The following is a 16,491-nucleotide window of genomic DNA, read 5'->3' as shown; positions in this document are numbered from 1 at the left end:
AGCCCTGCCTATCATCCACAACATCTACTCTTCACGCTGCAGGGGAGCGCAGAAGAGCCTCGTATGTTCCTACTTTTTTCCACGATCGTATGCAAGTTTTGACCACTTTATTCACTCATCTGTTTTCTCCCTCGTTCTTTCCTCCCCCAGAGTGCAAAGATGTAAACAAAGTGGCATATTGCCCACTGGTGCTGAAGTTCAAGTTCTGCAGCCGTGCCTACTTCAGACAGATGTGCTGCAAGACTTGCCAAGGACACTGATCTCACTGCGAGAGCGAAAGCAGGAGTGGAGAGCAGCAGAGACGAGGGCAACACGCTGCAGATGTGGACAGGAGATATGGGCAGGAGAAGAGTACTCCCTCCCTCTCCTACACACACACACACACACACACACACACGCACACACGCCTGCCTTTTCAGCCCTGTGGAACCCATACCACTGGTCAGTCTCATGCTGACACATTTTGTTTTATTTTCACTTCTGTGAAGTGGGAACTCCATATGATCATTATTGTTATTTTATTATAATAATAATTTTTGTTGTTGAAATTATTATTGTTGTTATTGATGTCTGTCTGTCTGTTGTAATCCAAAGTGCTGGACACATCATTTGCGGAGTAGGCACAGTTGAGAATAGGTTCACAATACCAATGTAAACACAAAGCCAAGACAAGAAGTTTCTCTCATCTCTCTCACACACACAGACACACACACACACACACACACGCACGCACACACGTATTGGCTCCACTGCAGTAGTGTGTAAACAAATACACATTTTGCTCCAAATTTTATCCATCAAAGAAAATGTGTGTACATTCTGGACTTTAAACTGTGCAGATACAGGGGATGGACAAAAAACAACAGGAATAACTAACAGTATATTTATATATAAATATTAAATATGAATGCTAACAATATATTTATATATAAATATTAAGTATGAATACCAAGTACCTTATAAGGAGTAGGACCAACCCTTGCCTTCAGTACAGCCTTAGTCATCCTTACACTACTGGAGGGAGGAATTCTAAAGAAGAAAACATTCTGGATATTTGGGAATGTGGCATGAAGGTGGTACACATGTACGTACAGTACAGACTGGATGAGGGGCGTGGTAACTGGGAAAGGTCCTTTGGCCACTGTGATCCGTGTGTATGGGGACACCCCAGCATGCACCAGGTGCTGAAAATGGTCTTATGATCATGAAGAGCCATCACTGGACCTGATGACTCTCACGAGTTAGCTGCCCAGACAATTCCGGATCCACCACCACGTGTAGCCGCTGGCAACACGCTCGCTGTGGGAAGAAGGTTGTGAATCTTTGTACATTGGATGTTTTTAAACTGTTAGTTGCCTTCTGGTTTTTTAAAAGTCAAAGTGCTGAATATTATACCTCTTATAAAGCTGGCATATACAGCTAATATTATACCTCTTCTAAGGCTGGCATACACAGCTAACTGGCATTGACGTTTTGAGTCACAGGTGTAGCTCCTTTAGTAATTGTGAGTTTTTTGTGTGGTGTTTCTGGTCTTTTGTCTGCCACCTGCAGTTCAGCCTAATTACTATTCCTATCCCCAACAAATTGATGTCACACCAATTTATATGCTGACAGATTTCCAAATGAACTCACCACGGGTCCAGTCTAATGCGTCCTAAATTTGAGTGGATTTCTGGTATAGTGAAATGGATGGACTGGTAATAATCTTCTCAACTGCATCCCTCACGGCAGCAGAGAAGTCGAGTGAGGTTTGGTGGCTGGCCGGTGGGGACCACGGCTTCTGTGCTCTGCTGGGAGTTGCGGTCGTTGCAGGGGAAATCGGCTTGAGCTGGAGATTCCAGATGCCTTGCAAGCCACCTGTTTGGCTGGCTGAGTGACATGATCACAGGCCAAAGAATTCAACCATTGTTTGTGACACTTGGAAAAAGGCCTGAAAATCACATTAGAAAGCAAAGGAGGCCTGTGCACCCATCCACAACTTCCAATATAAGCAACTCGCATGTGAAAAACAAACAATGTATCCATTTGTGTTTTTATTTGAGCGATTTTTTTTTTTCTTTTCAGAATATTAAAACTGCTATGGATATTATGAACAATATTCACTGTTATCTCATTGTACTGTCCAAAACGTTCCAGTTCCTTGGGTCTGACTGCTGTGTATCTGACCTAGGGCACTCTGTGTGCTGTGATGAGGCAAAATGTTACATAAATTAATTTGTACCAAGAACCATCCAGAAGTTCTCTCTCACCCCAAGTTGTCAGTGTGGAGGATTGTGTCGGCACGTGGACGGCCTGCCTGGGGGGCGTGGAGTCTTCCCTTCCACGGGCTGAGTAAAGCACCAGTGCGCGGGTGCAGGTCAGGGCACGCACATCCGGACAACCTCCGGACGCCCCCCCTCCCTCCCTCTTCCTCCCTCACCTGCTCCCAGCCTGCTCTGTAAACACACTCCGCGCAGCCCTCCATGCTCAATGGTGCTTTTCTTCCTCCGGCGGAGGGCTGTTTGTTTTGCCGTACTCCCGCTCACCTGCTCGAGTGGGAGGCCCCAGTCGCCCGGCTGGCGTGGTGCTCTCGTTTGGAGTTGGTTGGTTCGTTTTCTGGTCAAACCCGCTCCTTTGTTTTTCATTTTTGTTTTTGTATCTCCCACTGTGAGCTGGTTACGTGGCCTTCACTGACATTCAGTGTGTGCTCCATATTCAGAAGTGTCCCACACACTGTACACCACACTTTCTTAGATCAAAGGGATCTGCACGCCTGGGAGGTATCGACTGCCCTAACGCGACTCCTTGGCTGTGGGGCGAAGAAGTAACTGGCTAATCACTCCAGAACACAGCTGTCTCCAGTCTCCAGCCGTTTCTATCATCAAACCATCATACTTTTTGCTGCTACTAAACCACAGCCACCCACACAATGGTGATCAGCTGTGTCTTTGTTATGAAATGTTTAAAAAGGGACTTAAATGACTATTAAGTGAATATCCCAACACAACATAGCATTTCTGAGGTTGAATAACAAGTTTACAGGTTTTGGGCCAGAAAGGCTATACACAAGATTCCCAACAGGACACACCAATGAAACAGATTCCCAACAGGACACATCAATGAAACAGATTCCCAACAGGACACACCAATGAAACAGATACCAAACAGGACACACCAATGAAACAGGTGCCGATGGCTGTGAACCCGTGTCTGTGAATGTCACATTGCTTAACCTGTACCTACAGAATCGTTTTGCATTTTTGCTGATTAGTTGCTTAGATTTTATATTCAATGTTAGTGTTGGTACACTGTTACTAATTTGTTTTCCAATTGTAAATTATATGCTAATTTATTTCCTTGTGTCACTTGTCATACATATTTTCACAGCATGGAAAATGAACTTTAACATGGTGGAAAAAATGCAGTGAAATGTTTCCCATTAGCAGTTACTTTTGTTCTGAGCAGTATGTGAATGGGCCTTCTTTGCTACCCAGTTGCCCTTTCAAAGTATGTCTGCAAACTTTTTTTGTTTGTTTCTCAAGAGTGTTTGAATGTGTGGGTGCATGTGCTGATAAGATGATGTATTGACACAGAAGGACAGTCCTAAGAAAAAAATAGATTAATAGTTTCAGATGGTAAGCAAAAAGAAAATGGAAAAAAAGATACTCCCACGGTAACCTTAACAGTCTCATTCCTTTGGCTTGTACACTATTATTGGTGAATCGTACAGTATGTAATGGATCCTGAATAAAACGAATTTAAAGAGTCCGTCTAAAAGAGGATGTTCTGTCCAGAGTCTGCGGTACCTAAAACTGATACAGAACCATACTTTATTGTAGGAGAAAACAGAGGCCCATCCAGCCTGGTGAGGCCCAGCGCAACCTTTTAAACCTACAGTGAACCTCGTAGGAAAACTAACGGTGGTTAGCATTTATCACAATCATTTGTAAATACAGATGAATGTCATGAATGGTTTTCTTATAAATTCAGCTTAAACATTTGTTTTGGATGTCATAAGTCAGAACGAGTGTTTACCCGCATGCAGGCTTGATTAGGAGCGCTCCCAATCACAGCTTGTGCTCCGACTCCAGGTTAATTTATTCAAAATAAACACAATCTACCCCACTTGGCCCACGTTAACAGGGAACCAAAATTCTAATGAGGAACCTTGGATTACAGTCACGCCGTCGGACGTGTTTTGTCTAAAGATACCAGTTTAGAATACCTGAGCGTCTGGCCGAGCTTCTGAACCGCACACAACGAACGCAGAGAGAGAGAGAGAGAGAGAGAGAGAGAGAGAACAATGGGGGAGGAGAGGAATTTATGAGGAACAGACGGGGAAAACAAGAAAGTGAAAGAAAAAGCAAGCGCGAGCGAGGGGAGGCAAAGACAGAGAGGGAAGCAGATGGAAGGTGAGAGGGTTCACAGTTCCTCAGCAGCTGGCCTCCAACTGTCAGCTAGGATTCCTCTGTTTACATGTCTGCTTCGTAAAGCCAAAGAGCGATCGCTAAGGCGCTCGGCTCGAAGCGACTCCACGCTTCATCTCTCTGTAAACTACAGGCACACACTCAGATGTCCGAAGAAGTAATGAAATGTAATGCATAATTGGCTTGACTATGTCTTCCTGTGTTTTGCGAAGAGTCACACAAAAATGAAAGTCGTGATACCGCTGTTTACGCTACGGCTCTGTAAACAGACGTGGACGCGTTCGCTGTCCTCGGCTCACATTTGTAAACCGCCTCCAGCTCTATCTGCACGCGCAGCACTTTTAGGGTGACTCTGCTCACGTGACAAAGCCGCGTCCGTGGTGGCACCGTTTTGGGCCGCGGTGGGACACGTGGTCCTGCTGTACGGATGGTGTCACAGGGAGCAGCAGTGATCAAAGGCCTGCCCCTGGCAAACAACACTCATGTTTTTCGAAATTATGTTTATCTCAAAGGCTGAAGAAGGAGGGAAAAATGTGTGTATACTGGAGCACGGGTGAGTGCAAGTCAACGTGCGGAGGAATTCTGGGATACGTGGACTGCCTTAATCCTCCATCTCTGATTTTTGTAAAGATCAGATGCCAATAGACTGGCAGTCAGGAGTTTAGAGAGAACAATAATGAAGCCCTCAGGGAAGGTTCTCTGAGGAAAAAACAGCAACCGCAAATACACAAAGTTTGGGATTATAAACTCAAGAAAGCCCACTGGAAACCTTGATTCAGTGAGGGTGCATGGCACTTTCAATAGAAGGCACTTCTTTTTCTCCTGCTTTCTGAAACTCAAACACATCTCACAATGCATCAAGACCAGACAGCAAACCCTTACCAAAGTGACCCAAATGAAGCCTGCACGAGAATCATAACAGGAAGACCCTCAAGTAACACAGACAAGGCTCTGAAAGCCTTGAGGTTGGCATGTATTCTCCTCTGTGGCATAGTGTGGCTTGCAATGGTACACTGGCAAGCGCTATCATTCCCAGAGCAACGTTTGATTAATTCTCAGCACTATGAGAACTACAGTAACAGAACTACACCCTTGTGTGGGTTGCTGCAATCTGTCAGTTAACACGCTGAGCCACAGACCGTCAACCATGCGTTAGTTATCTGGCCTAGTGCACCCTAACACCTGGTGTTTCCTGTGTGAACATCACAACTCTAAGCATTTCAAAGCTAACAATAAGTGATGCTGATGAGTATCAGTGCTGGAATTAACACTTTACTATAGTATGGCATTACATGGAATTTCATGAAGCGATATCTCATTTGGCCAGATAAACCACCTCGTTCTGTGAACACTCAAAGATGGTTGTTGAAGGACTTTTTCTAGTGCATGTGAATCATATTGAACAGGATTTTTCGTATTAGTTTTTTATTATAATTTACTGACACTGTTGACAGTTTGGTGTAATTGATCTTGTGGCGTGGTGTGTCGTATGTGTTTGGAGAGTGCAATAGAGGGCTTTCCAGGCACAGATGTTAACAAGCCAACACCACTTAAGTATATCAGACATGGTTTTGATAAGATGAGTACCAGAGCCACTACTCAGCTAAAAGAACCCTCCTCTTTAAAGAAGATCTTCACAAAAAGTAATAGCAACTTCGGTTTGTGTATTGTAAAAGAAAGTGCGCAGGATGACAATTAACACCTGTATTGGATTTTATGTGAGTTTTCAGGTCACACATCGGTTGAGGAAATTCACGAGAACCCCTCTGCAAACATTTGGGTTACCTCCACAAACCCCAAGCCTCACATGCAAGAATGTCCACAGGCAAACGCCAGGGAACACATACAGGGTGTACTTCAGTGGATCCTGGCTGGGCTAAGCGTGTCCTTTCCAGATAAGACCCGTGAGGCTGGTTTTGATCGCTGGCACCGCAGGTCCAGCTCTGGTCTGCTTCTCTGAAATGACACAGGCAGACAGCCGGTTCCAGAGTGGCATCTGCATGCTTGTAGAGACACAGGCCTCTGCCTTAAACTCTAGAACACCCTGCGGCAGCAGTGAAAAAATAAAGAGATTGCCTGGAGTCCACAGCATCGCATATCTGGAGGTGTGAGGATTAACTGTAATGACAAGCATCTCTACCAGTAGACATAAAAAAATGCTGCCCAAGTTGTCCAATCACAGCAGAGTGCCATGCAGCCTGCTGCCCCCAAGTGCTCTGAGCATTCTCTGAGCATTTTAGGAGCGTTCTTGGAGCATTCTCAAAGTGTTCTTGCGTGTTTTCAGGCAGGGTCCAGAGGGTGTTTCTGGAGACATAAAGTGGCCACACAAAAATATGATAGAAAGGAATGCCAATCTAGGGATGGACGTCATGGCACCAGGACCTGCTATCTCCTAAATTAATCCGCAGGCACCTGCTGGATTCAGCTCCCAGTCCTTTTCCTATAAGGCACCATTCTGAGTAAGATGAAATAATAAGATCACAAGTCTGAGTGAGACGAAAGACTAAGGTCACTTGTTAAATTTCTTTTACATGAATCAGTGACCTGTTGTAGCTTTATAGGTGGATTTAACTAGCTTCATAGATTTATTGAAGCAGAGCTTGAATGATAGCAAAGGTACAGGCCACTATTCCTGAAAACATATCTTATTTCTGTCTTGCTACTGCACAAAATCTATAAGTACTGGTGCAGGGTGCTGTGTACCACTTCCATCATGATGATCTTAACAGTCTTCCTGTTCTGTAAACTGACCAACTGAAAACTGGTAGCAAAGTGTACTGTACTGGCAACAAACTCAATACTGAAAAGTCATTTTACAGGGACCACATGACAGACGTAATATTAATATAAACTACTCCAAAACCATTATGGGAATGGGGTCAACCTTGCACAGCACAATTAAAGCTGAGCTTTTATACTCAAATACTTTCCACAGTACCAGCATGCCAACTTCAGGTATTTCTTTCATTCATATCTTGGAGGATAAGTAGATTAGGCACTCGGTGAATCGATAGCCAATCACTTAGTGGGGAGGCAACTGGTCATTGCAGAGGAAGAAAACCCACATGAATGCTAAGACAGAGTCAGAGTCAGGAGGCGTGAGGGCACTCTCCCCTTGACAGGACACAGGGACAGAGTTAGGAGTCATGATGGCACTCTCAAATCGCCATATAAAATAATTCCTATAATAAATGAAATTCCTATAATAAATTAATTATAGAATTATGTAATATTATATAAATTACTTATACAAGTATGTAATATTATATATCTATATAATGATGCAAAATTATATTAATATAATTATAATTACTTATATAATTATGTAATATTACATAAATTATAATTCTGCAATTCTTTCTCATGCGTGCACAAGCGCATTCCATGTTATAAAAGAGCTATGCAGTATACAGTAAAGACTAAGCCTGTTACATTTATAAGTTCTAGGAATTACCTTTTAACAACATAAAACTGGAGATAAATATTCTGATTGTCACATTAGTGACTAAGGCAACGATTCAAGGAGTTTGAGTTTCTTCTTTAGCCTGGAAAACATTTTGGCTGAACTATTCCAAGGGTGTAGGTTGGAAGTGAAGGACTGTCATGTGGGTGTAAATATGGAAATAAAATACACAGTAACTAAAGTTGTTGGCCGGTCCAGATTCTGGCGAACTCATCACTGATTGACACTGTCTGTTCTCCCTTCATCGGTGGTATGTTCAGAGCCTCCCCACCCACAACCCCCCACTGTTCGCCAACTGCACGGTAAAAGAGAAAAGAACAGCATGTTTCACTAAAGCCTAAATGGCTTAATCAGTTTTTCAGATTAATATAACAATAACAGGATCTCAGAAATGCTTCCCTCCATCCAGTGAGAAAAAATCTTTGATTCGCCACCATTCTTTTTTTTTTTTTTTGATTACTACAGTGTGGTAACTTGTACGTAAAACAGGTTCTACAATATAAAATGCTTAATGGGGCACAAAAAGGGTTGCAGTACAGAGTTGTCAAACTCCAGTTCTTAAACTCCAGTTCCTCCACAGCAACGGTACTAATAATTTAGTATTGTTCCTGCTCTAACATCAATCTCAAACTAAAGATCAAACCCACGATGAGCAGAATCCAGTGAGTCGGAACAAGGAAAATACTAAACAGAGCAGTGCTTTAACTCCTAGGATATCTGCAGGGTACTAAAGTTACAAAGGTTATTTGTAGTTCAGAGAATGGAAACAAATGTGTAGATAAGTGTTAACAGTCAACAGTGAAACCTTAGCCCTCTGAGAAACACAAGCATGATGCACTCAACAATGTTATACTCTAAGAGTTTCTAAAGAAAGTTACACATCTGAGTCATTCAAAAAGTAGAAATGCCCTAAACAACCTTTCCCTACAGAGCACCTCTATTACAGACAAGTTGGTGTATGACCTTCACATACAACCGCTGTTCTGCCAGATATCTAGAATTTCACACCATTGCACTTGCTAAAAATGCCATGTTAGGCAATATAATGTTAAATGTTTGGATAGTGATGAGATGATGAGGGAAACACAGCTTAGAGAAGACCTAAACATGCTCATCCTTTTAGAAGACCAAGATGTGAGGAGCTATGATCCTAAGCAGCCAGCCCGATGTCTGTAAGGCTCTGATTCCTTGGTCTGGGCCAGGTGATTATGAAATCTGATAGACATTCAATTAGTTAAAAGTCTACGAGGAATCTCTTAGTCAGAGCTGACTTTTTTTTTAAGTACAGAAAATCATGTTTTTTAGGATATACACCATTTTCCTCATTTGAAGAAAAAATGTTTATTCATGTAACAATGTATCAGACCTCTTTATTTAGCACAATCACACACAATCACTGTTGTCGCTATGACAAAACAATGCATGGATTAATCTAAGGTTCTTGGTCTCCACGGATTCTTCCTGAGTTTCCCGAGTACCATCACCAGCAGACGTGCTCGGGACTGACTGTCTACTTCTTGACATGCCCACACCCTTCATCCAGTAGCCCACAAATCAGCTGGAGTCTCCCGGGGGTGCAGCCAGGTCGCTGTCCCAGTGCCGACACCCATCCACTCATAGCCATCCGTATCCTCCGCAAAAGCCTGGACATAAGTGTCACGAGATGAAATGCTAATTAATTTGAATCCGCTTCAAACATTTCTCTCCGAGGAAGCGAACAGACGTGTTTTTCTCCCGAGGACGAAAATGAGAAGCAGACGTGGACGTCTGCGCAGCTGTCTCTGTGTGAGTCAGAAACACTCATACTGCTTGCAGAAAGTGCCCTTCCTCCACAACTCAATTCATGGGTTTAAAAAAAAAGAAGGCCCAATAAAACTGTCTGTTCAATCTCCAAATGCACAGAGTGCTCAAACTTTTAGCAGCCCTCGCATTTTAAATGAATATATCAGCCCATAATAATATTATGATGATCAGGGAGGTCAACCCAAAGCCTGTGGTTTCCAGATAATACTGATGATTAATTATTGACAGAGAGCTACCATAGTTTATTTGGGTGTTACTAGGACTGTGAGTCAGTGGTGAGTGGAATCTTAAGAGAGTTTGACCATGAAATACACATATTTCAGAGCTGACGCCTATGATTAATTAAGAACTCATTTAGAGTGACACACACAGCCTTGCGCTGTTTTCACAAATGTACATATTTTCTCTGACAGCACTTTTCCTGATGTGTCTCCCTTAGTATGGAATACATTCAGGCAGACCTTAAATGGAAATATTATTACAGTCTCCAACTGCAAGGTTAGATAACATCCATCCAGAGTGTAATTTAATGCAAAAAGTTTGCTTGGTCCGAGGTAAAATATTTTTGAGGTTTCCTTTTTAAAGTTTAACCTTGGTTGTAGGCTTGGGCTTAATTTATTGTTTTGACTGGTTCCTTTCGATGCCTTAAAAATTTGGGGAAATGCTATTCATTCCAGATCAGTCTCACCCGATTCCTTTGGTACCAAGGTTTTCATGTGCAGTCTAGCATGGATCCAAAAAAGCTGGCAAGCACAGGAGAAATGAATGCGTTTTTGTAAGTGCTCCAGTACCCCCTTCGAACATGTACTGATGTGCAGTATCATGTTGCGTCTTCTCTTGCTCCCCCGCCAGCATCACGTCCCTAATGAAGTGCCAGCTGGATGTCTCCGTCTCCATGGCAGCTGGATGTCTCCACGGCAGACACATCTTTGATTTGGACAAGTGGCACAGGCCCTCTGGGACAATGTGTTTTCAATGTGGAAAAAGGCCAACAGCTGCCTCCTCAACTTCTCAACAGCAGGAGTAGAGGGTGGAGGAGAGGAAGGAGGTGAAATCTGGAGGTCGCTTATATGGGTCAACCTTGAGGTTTCACTGGAGGACGCTTATATGGGTCAACCTTGAGGTTTCACTGGAGGACACTTATATGGGTCAACCTTGAGGTTTCACTAGAGGACACTTATATGGGTCAACCTTGAGGTTTCACTAGAGGACACTTATATGGGTCAACCTTGAGGTTTCACTGGAGGACACTTATATGGGTCAACCTTGAGGTTTCACTGGAGGTCGCTTATATGGGTCAACCTTGAGGTTTCACTGGAGGACGCTTATATGGGTCAACCTTGAGGTTTCACTGGAGGTCGCTTATATGGGTCAACCTTGAGGTTTCACTAGAGGACACTTATATGGGTCAACCTTGAGGTTTCACTGGAGGACACTTATATGGGTCAACCTTGAGGTTTCACTAGAGGACACTTATATGGGTCAACCTTGAGGTTTCACTGGAGGTCGCTTATATGGGTCAACCTTGAGGTTTCACTGGAGGACACTTATATGGGTCAACCTTGAGGTTTCACTGGAGGTCGCTTATATGGGTCAACCTTGAGGTTTCACTGGAGGACGCTTATATGGGTCAACCTTGAGGTTTCACTGGAGGCCGCTTATATGGGTCAACTTTGAAGTTTCACTTGAGAACACTTATATGGGTCAACCTTGCTAAATGCATGCTGACCTGCTTTAGAGGCTGTCCTCTATTCACTGAAGCTACAATCAGAGCTGTTAAGGTCCAAGTTTTGTTAACTGAGAACAGAGTAAGTGTAGCGTGACAAAGGGTTTATTCAAACAGCATTGTTGCTACACTGTTATAACCCGACCCGGAATTTCTGACTGAGAATGCCTTTCTCTTGCTCCAAGGATCTTAGGGCAAACATACAGACAGAACAATGGGGAGACCACTTTGATATGGAACTACAGACAGAAGAACGGAAAAATAGCTTTGGTACGGATCTACAGATAGAATAACGGAGAGGTTCTTTGGTATGGAGTACAGACAGAAGAACAGAGAGATAGCTATGGTACGGAGCTACAGCATTTTGAGTTGCGACTGCGCAGGTTGCAGCAGCTCCCAGCACAATGAGGGCGCTCCATCCTGATGCAGGAGGTCAGCTAAGGTTGAGCCACGCTGCCCACAACCTGTGTCATGCTTAGGAAGCTTCTCAAGCCTTATGTCAAGTGGCTCTTATAACTGAGTGATGGAATCATGTGTCTGAATTGAAAGTCGTATCAGCCTCCCTGTTTTGAGTTTGAACAAGGAATGTGAATGACACCCTGGATAACTCTGGGAAATATCATTACTGTCAGCAGAGTTTGACTGACCGCGCCTGTTCATCCTACTCTTCAATTAACATAAGCGGATCTTTCAAACTGCCACGGAAGCGTGAGGAACACGGTGTGTTTCTGTTAGCGCTCCCTTTTTCTCCATCCCTAACGTTTTTTGGGTTTTTTTCCTGTTTCATAACAACGGGCTCGGATTGAGAAGGGCTGCATGGCAACAGGTCAGTGCTGAGTGTGAAGAGATGAGTTTGATGAACCAGGGCTTTTCTACGGCGTGGTGTTTGGGGTCAGCCACATGCCTCATGCCTCACTCAACATGTCTTCCATCGGCTGGCTCTTCTTCCACACCCTCTCCCCCCCAATCCAGAGCAATCACACACAGCTCCAGAGATGCTAAGAGGCAGGGCTCACATGCCAAACAGCATTTATTAGAGGAGGAGCAAAACATCGTCAGATCATGATGAAGCTTGATCGTTTGATATTGTGAAGTCTGACTAGAGAGCTGAAACATAAATTACTTAAGTTTTTCACATTTTATGACATTTCTCATTTTTAAAATGAAACAAGTTACATTTTAAGTGTTCTCTTGTTTCAATATTGTCTAAATTAGGAGTGGACAATACATCACTAGTAATCATAAACACAATACTGGACTTTGAAGTACTAATATTGCAGATGGCTACCATTTTACAAATGAGCCCTCTTACAAATAACGCTACTTAACATTTTTATTAATGTGCAATTAAAATCCTAACCAATTTCAAAATTGGTGTTAATGCTCTATATTTAATACTTTAAATAAATCGCAAGGCATATCATAATCACAATATGTAGCAATATGATTTTTAGGACAGGGGATGATAGTGGTTAGTGAGTGAGATAATGCCATTACCGGTCCATTTAATTTCCTGTGGTTGTGTGACCAGCAGTATTGATGGGTATTTGTTACCTTGGTGACAGTGAGAATGTTAAATGTTAGCAGTGTGCTGCCTAACAGGAGTGGCATCGTCTTGTCTTCTCCCACCTTGAACTTCACAAGAGTAGTACCATTCCAGAACAATGGGTGCACACGTGATCTTTGTAGGTCTTTTTGTTCTTCCAAAATCAAATTAGGCCTTTTTCAGTCACACAGCTATTAAAACCTTCACACAAAATGCTAGCAGAAGACACAATGTTATGCTAATTGATTTCAGTCACTACTTACGTATTTATCTTATATCATTGAAATATGCAAAACAAATCATGTTTCACATTTTGCATCCTAAATGATCTCAGATGGGTGTTCTGTGGTGTTTTAGTAATCCAGAAAACAAACAATTTTGGTAAAAAATAAAGCAAGCTAATCTTTAATCATATCACACTCATGGAATACCCAGTAGGCTACAAGACACCACAACTGAAGTAATTACAATATAGTATTTTGTCTATAGTCATGGCCAAAAGTTTTGAGACTGACAAATTTTGGTTTTCATAAAGTTTACTGCCTCCGTTTTGCTTTTTAGATCCTTTTGTCAGATATTTATGGTACACTATGGTATAGTGTACAATTATAAGCATTTCATACGTTTTTTAACGTTTTATTGACCAATACATCCAGTTTAAGCAAAGACTTAATATTTACAGTGTTGACCCTTCTTTTTTAAGACTTCTGCAATTTAGCTTGGCATGCTGGATATCAGCTTCTGGGCAAAATCTTGACTGATGGCAGCCCATTCTTGCCTAATCAGTGCTTGGAGTTGATCACAGTTTCTGTGTTTTTGTTTGTCCACCCTCTTTTTGAGGCTTGACCACAGGTTCTCAATGGGATTGAGATCTGGGGAGTTTCCTGGCTATGGACCCCAAATTTCAATGTTTTGTTCACTGAGCCACTTGGTCATCACTTTTGCCTTGTGACATGGTGCTCCATTATGCTGGGAAAAGCATTGTTCTTCACCAAATTGCTTTTGGAACGTTGGGAGAAGTTGCTCTTGGAGGATGTTTTGATACCATTCCTTATTCATGACCGTGTTCTTAAGCAAACATTTGAACAAACCCACTCTCTTGGATGAGAAGCAACCCCACACATGAATGGTCTCAGGATGCCTCACTGTTGGCATGACACAGGACACATGGTAGCACTCACCTTTTCTTCTCCGGACCGATGTCCCAAACAGTCTGAAGTGTGCTTCATCAAAGAAAATAACAACCTCAGTCCTCTGCTGTATAAGCCCTATACTTCCCGCAGAATATCAGTCTGTCCTTGGATGTTTTTTTTGGAGAGAAGTGGCTTCTTTGCTGCCCTTCTTGACACCAAGCCATTGCATCATTGTGCATGCAGATACACTCACACCTGTCTTCTGAGCAAGCTCTGCACTGGTGGTTACCCGATCCCATAGCTGCATCCTCTTTAGGAGACGGTCCTGGCGCTTGACTTTCTCTGGGGTACCCTGAAGCATTCTTCACTGCAATTGAATCTCTCTCCTTCAAGTTCTTGATGATTCAATAAATGGTTGATTTAGGTGCTCTTACAAGCAGCAGTGTCCTTACCTATGAAGCCTTTTTGATGCGATGCAATGCAATAATGACTGCACATGTTTCTTTGGAGGTAACCATGGTTAACAGAAGAAAACTGCAAGTACCACCAACCTTTTAAAGCATCCAGTCTGCTCTTCTAATCAGCATGACAGAGTGATATCAGCTGCCTTGTCCTCATTAACACTTTCTCCTCAACTAACTAGAAGATCACTTAAATGATTTAGTGACAGGGCTGAAATGCAGTAACCTTTGTGATTAAGTTAATTTTCATGGCAAAGAATGACTTTGCAATTAATTGCAAATTCATTTGATCACTCCTCACAATCTAGAGTTAATGCAAATCATCAACATAAAAAGTGTAGCAGCAAACATTGTGAAAACCAAAATTTATGCTAATCTTAAAAATTGGCCACAACTGAACACTGTTCAACCATACTAGATGTGTTCAAATGTGTTAACAAACACAGTTTAATAGAAAGCTGCATTTATTCTATGTATCAGGACAAATCAAACCCAGCTGACGAAGGTTTCCACAGCTGTGGGTTCTGCTCCATCTTAATGTGAAGTCCAGCCAGGCCCTGCAGAACCTGAGTACCATCTTAGGTTTTTTGGAGCAAATGCTACTGCACTTCCCTTACCCGGTCATTCAATCTTCAGAACTACTCACCCTGTACTTCAGGTTACATGAAACTCGTCCTTTGTTTATGCTCATGAGTCCCTGTCGCTCATCATTTTCTGCTAATAATACAGCGAACACCCTCATTCACAATTGTATTTCTTTATTCAATATTTAAACAAAACAGCAGCACTAGAAATTACATTAGTAGCTTTGCCTCGACTACAAAATGAGCACGGGAAATAAAAGCCCTCACAGTCACGTCCCTCAGGCCACGCCCCCGATCTGAAATAGATTAGCGCAAACACATCCGCCCCTCCCACTCCACACCACACCACAGTCAATATTCACGTATTTAAAGTAATTGGCCCGGGTATGTAAACTCAGTAATAACACGCTGAAGCTGTAGACCCCCAAGATCCGCCAACAGCACCCCTGTGGCTGAGGGGGAATAGCGAGAGCAGAGTCGGCAGTAGCTAAGCTGGAGCGGGTGCATCTCACCTGGTTTGAATTTGCAGCAACCCTGGCTCTGGGGCTCTCGTGGTGTAACATTAACTCTCCTTCCTGTTCCATATGAAAATTTAAGCGTAGTCCCGTGGGAGCAGTAAAGAGCCGTGTGCTAGCCAAGCTGCGCTCCTGGTCACACGTAGTCGTGGTACATCATTTAGCCCAAACCGCATCTGGGCCGGCATCGTTAGGAGACCCGCTAGGCCCCACTAACAAAGCAGGCGGCTGATTAAAAACGAAGGGAACGCTTTAGAGTCTGTTTTTGTGGCTAATGGAGGGCTTTGTTCCTAACTGGCAAGAGGTATGTGGCTATGTAACCCAAGCACAGCTCACAGCCCTGAAGGTCTGGGTCCACAGCTGAAAGAGGACACCGAGAGACCTCCGTAAACAGAACTGTGTCTGGTTTCACCACAGACATGCATCTGATGTCACTTCAGCAAGTCAGACGGCAGGCAGGTTGAACCTTAAGCCTCGGGTCGCTTCATTTAACAGGTCTCAGGCAGATGGCGACCAAGAGGATGCAACTTTAATAGCTATTTCTTTTGCAGTTTTGTAGAGATCTTAGGCTTCTTTTTATAGTAATGGCAGCGGTGTGCAATGTGGTAAGGTGACAACACACTGTCAAGCTTGGTGAAGCTACACAGCCTAGCCTTGCTCTTCCTCAAATCCTCACCATAGTTCAAGGAATTCAATCATTCAGGCCATCAGTGAGTCATCATCGAGGTCTGATGTGCTCTCCATGTTAACCAAATTCTCATTAACATAAATTCTATCATGTATTCTGTCTTTAGAAAAATCTTGATTGTTTCTCAGTTTATTTTTGTCCAATATCGTCTGCATTCTGATGCTGA

At 43.0% G+C, this 16,491-nt stretch overlaps 1 protein-coding gene across 1 annotated transcript in view; it reads left to right on the top strand.

Annotated features, from left to right (window-relative positions):
• The window catches only part of adamts6 (ADAM metallopeptidase with thrombospondin type 1 motif, 6), a 59,514-nt gene extending 55,772 nt beyond the window's left edge, over nucleotides 1-3,742 (top strand). The window contains exon 26 of the mRNA XM_027007625.2: nucleotides 151-3,742. Coding sequence (XP_026863426.2) covers nucleotides 151-260 — 110 coding nt within the window. The 3' untranslated portion in view covers nucleotides 261-3,742. The remainder of the gene's footprint in view (nucleotides 1-150) is intronic.
• The last annotated feature ends 12,749 nt before the right edge of the window (nucleotides 3,743-16,491 follow it).

This window comes from Electrophorus electricus, chromosome 17 (assembly GCF_013358815.1).
Source record: "Electrophorus electricus isolate fEleEle1 chromosome 17, fEleEle1.pri, whole genome shotgun sequence".
Lineage (NCBI taxonomy): Eukaryota > Metazoa > Chordata > Actinopteri > Gymnotiformes > Gymnotidae > Electrophorus > Electrophorus electricus.
The sequence above is the reverse complement of the archived record's forward strand: the minus strand, read 5'-3'. Positions and strand labels throughout refer to the sequence as shown.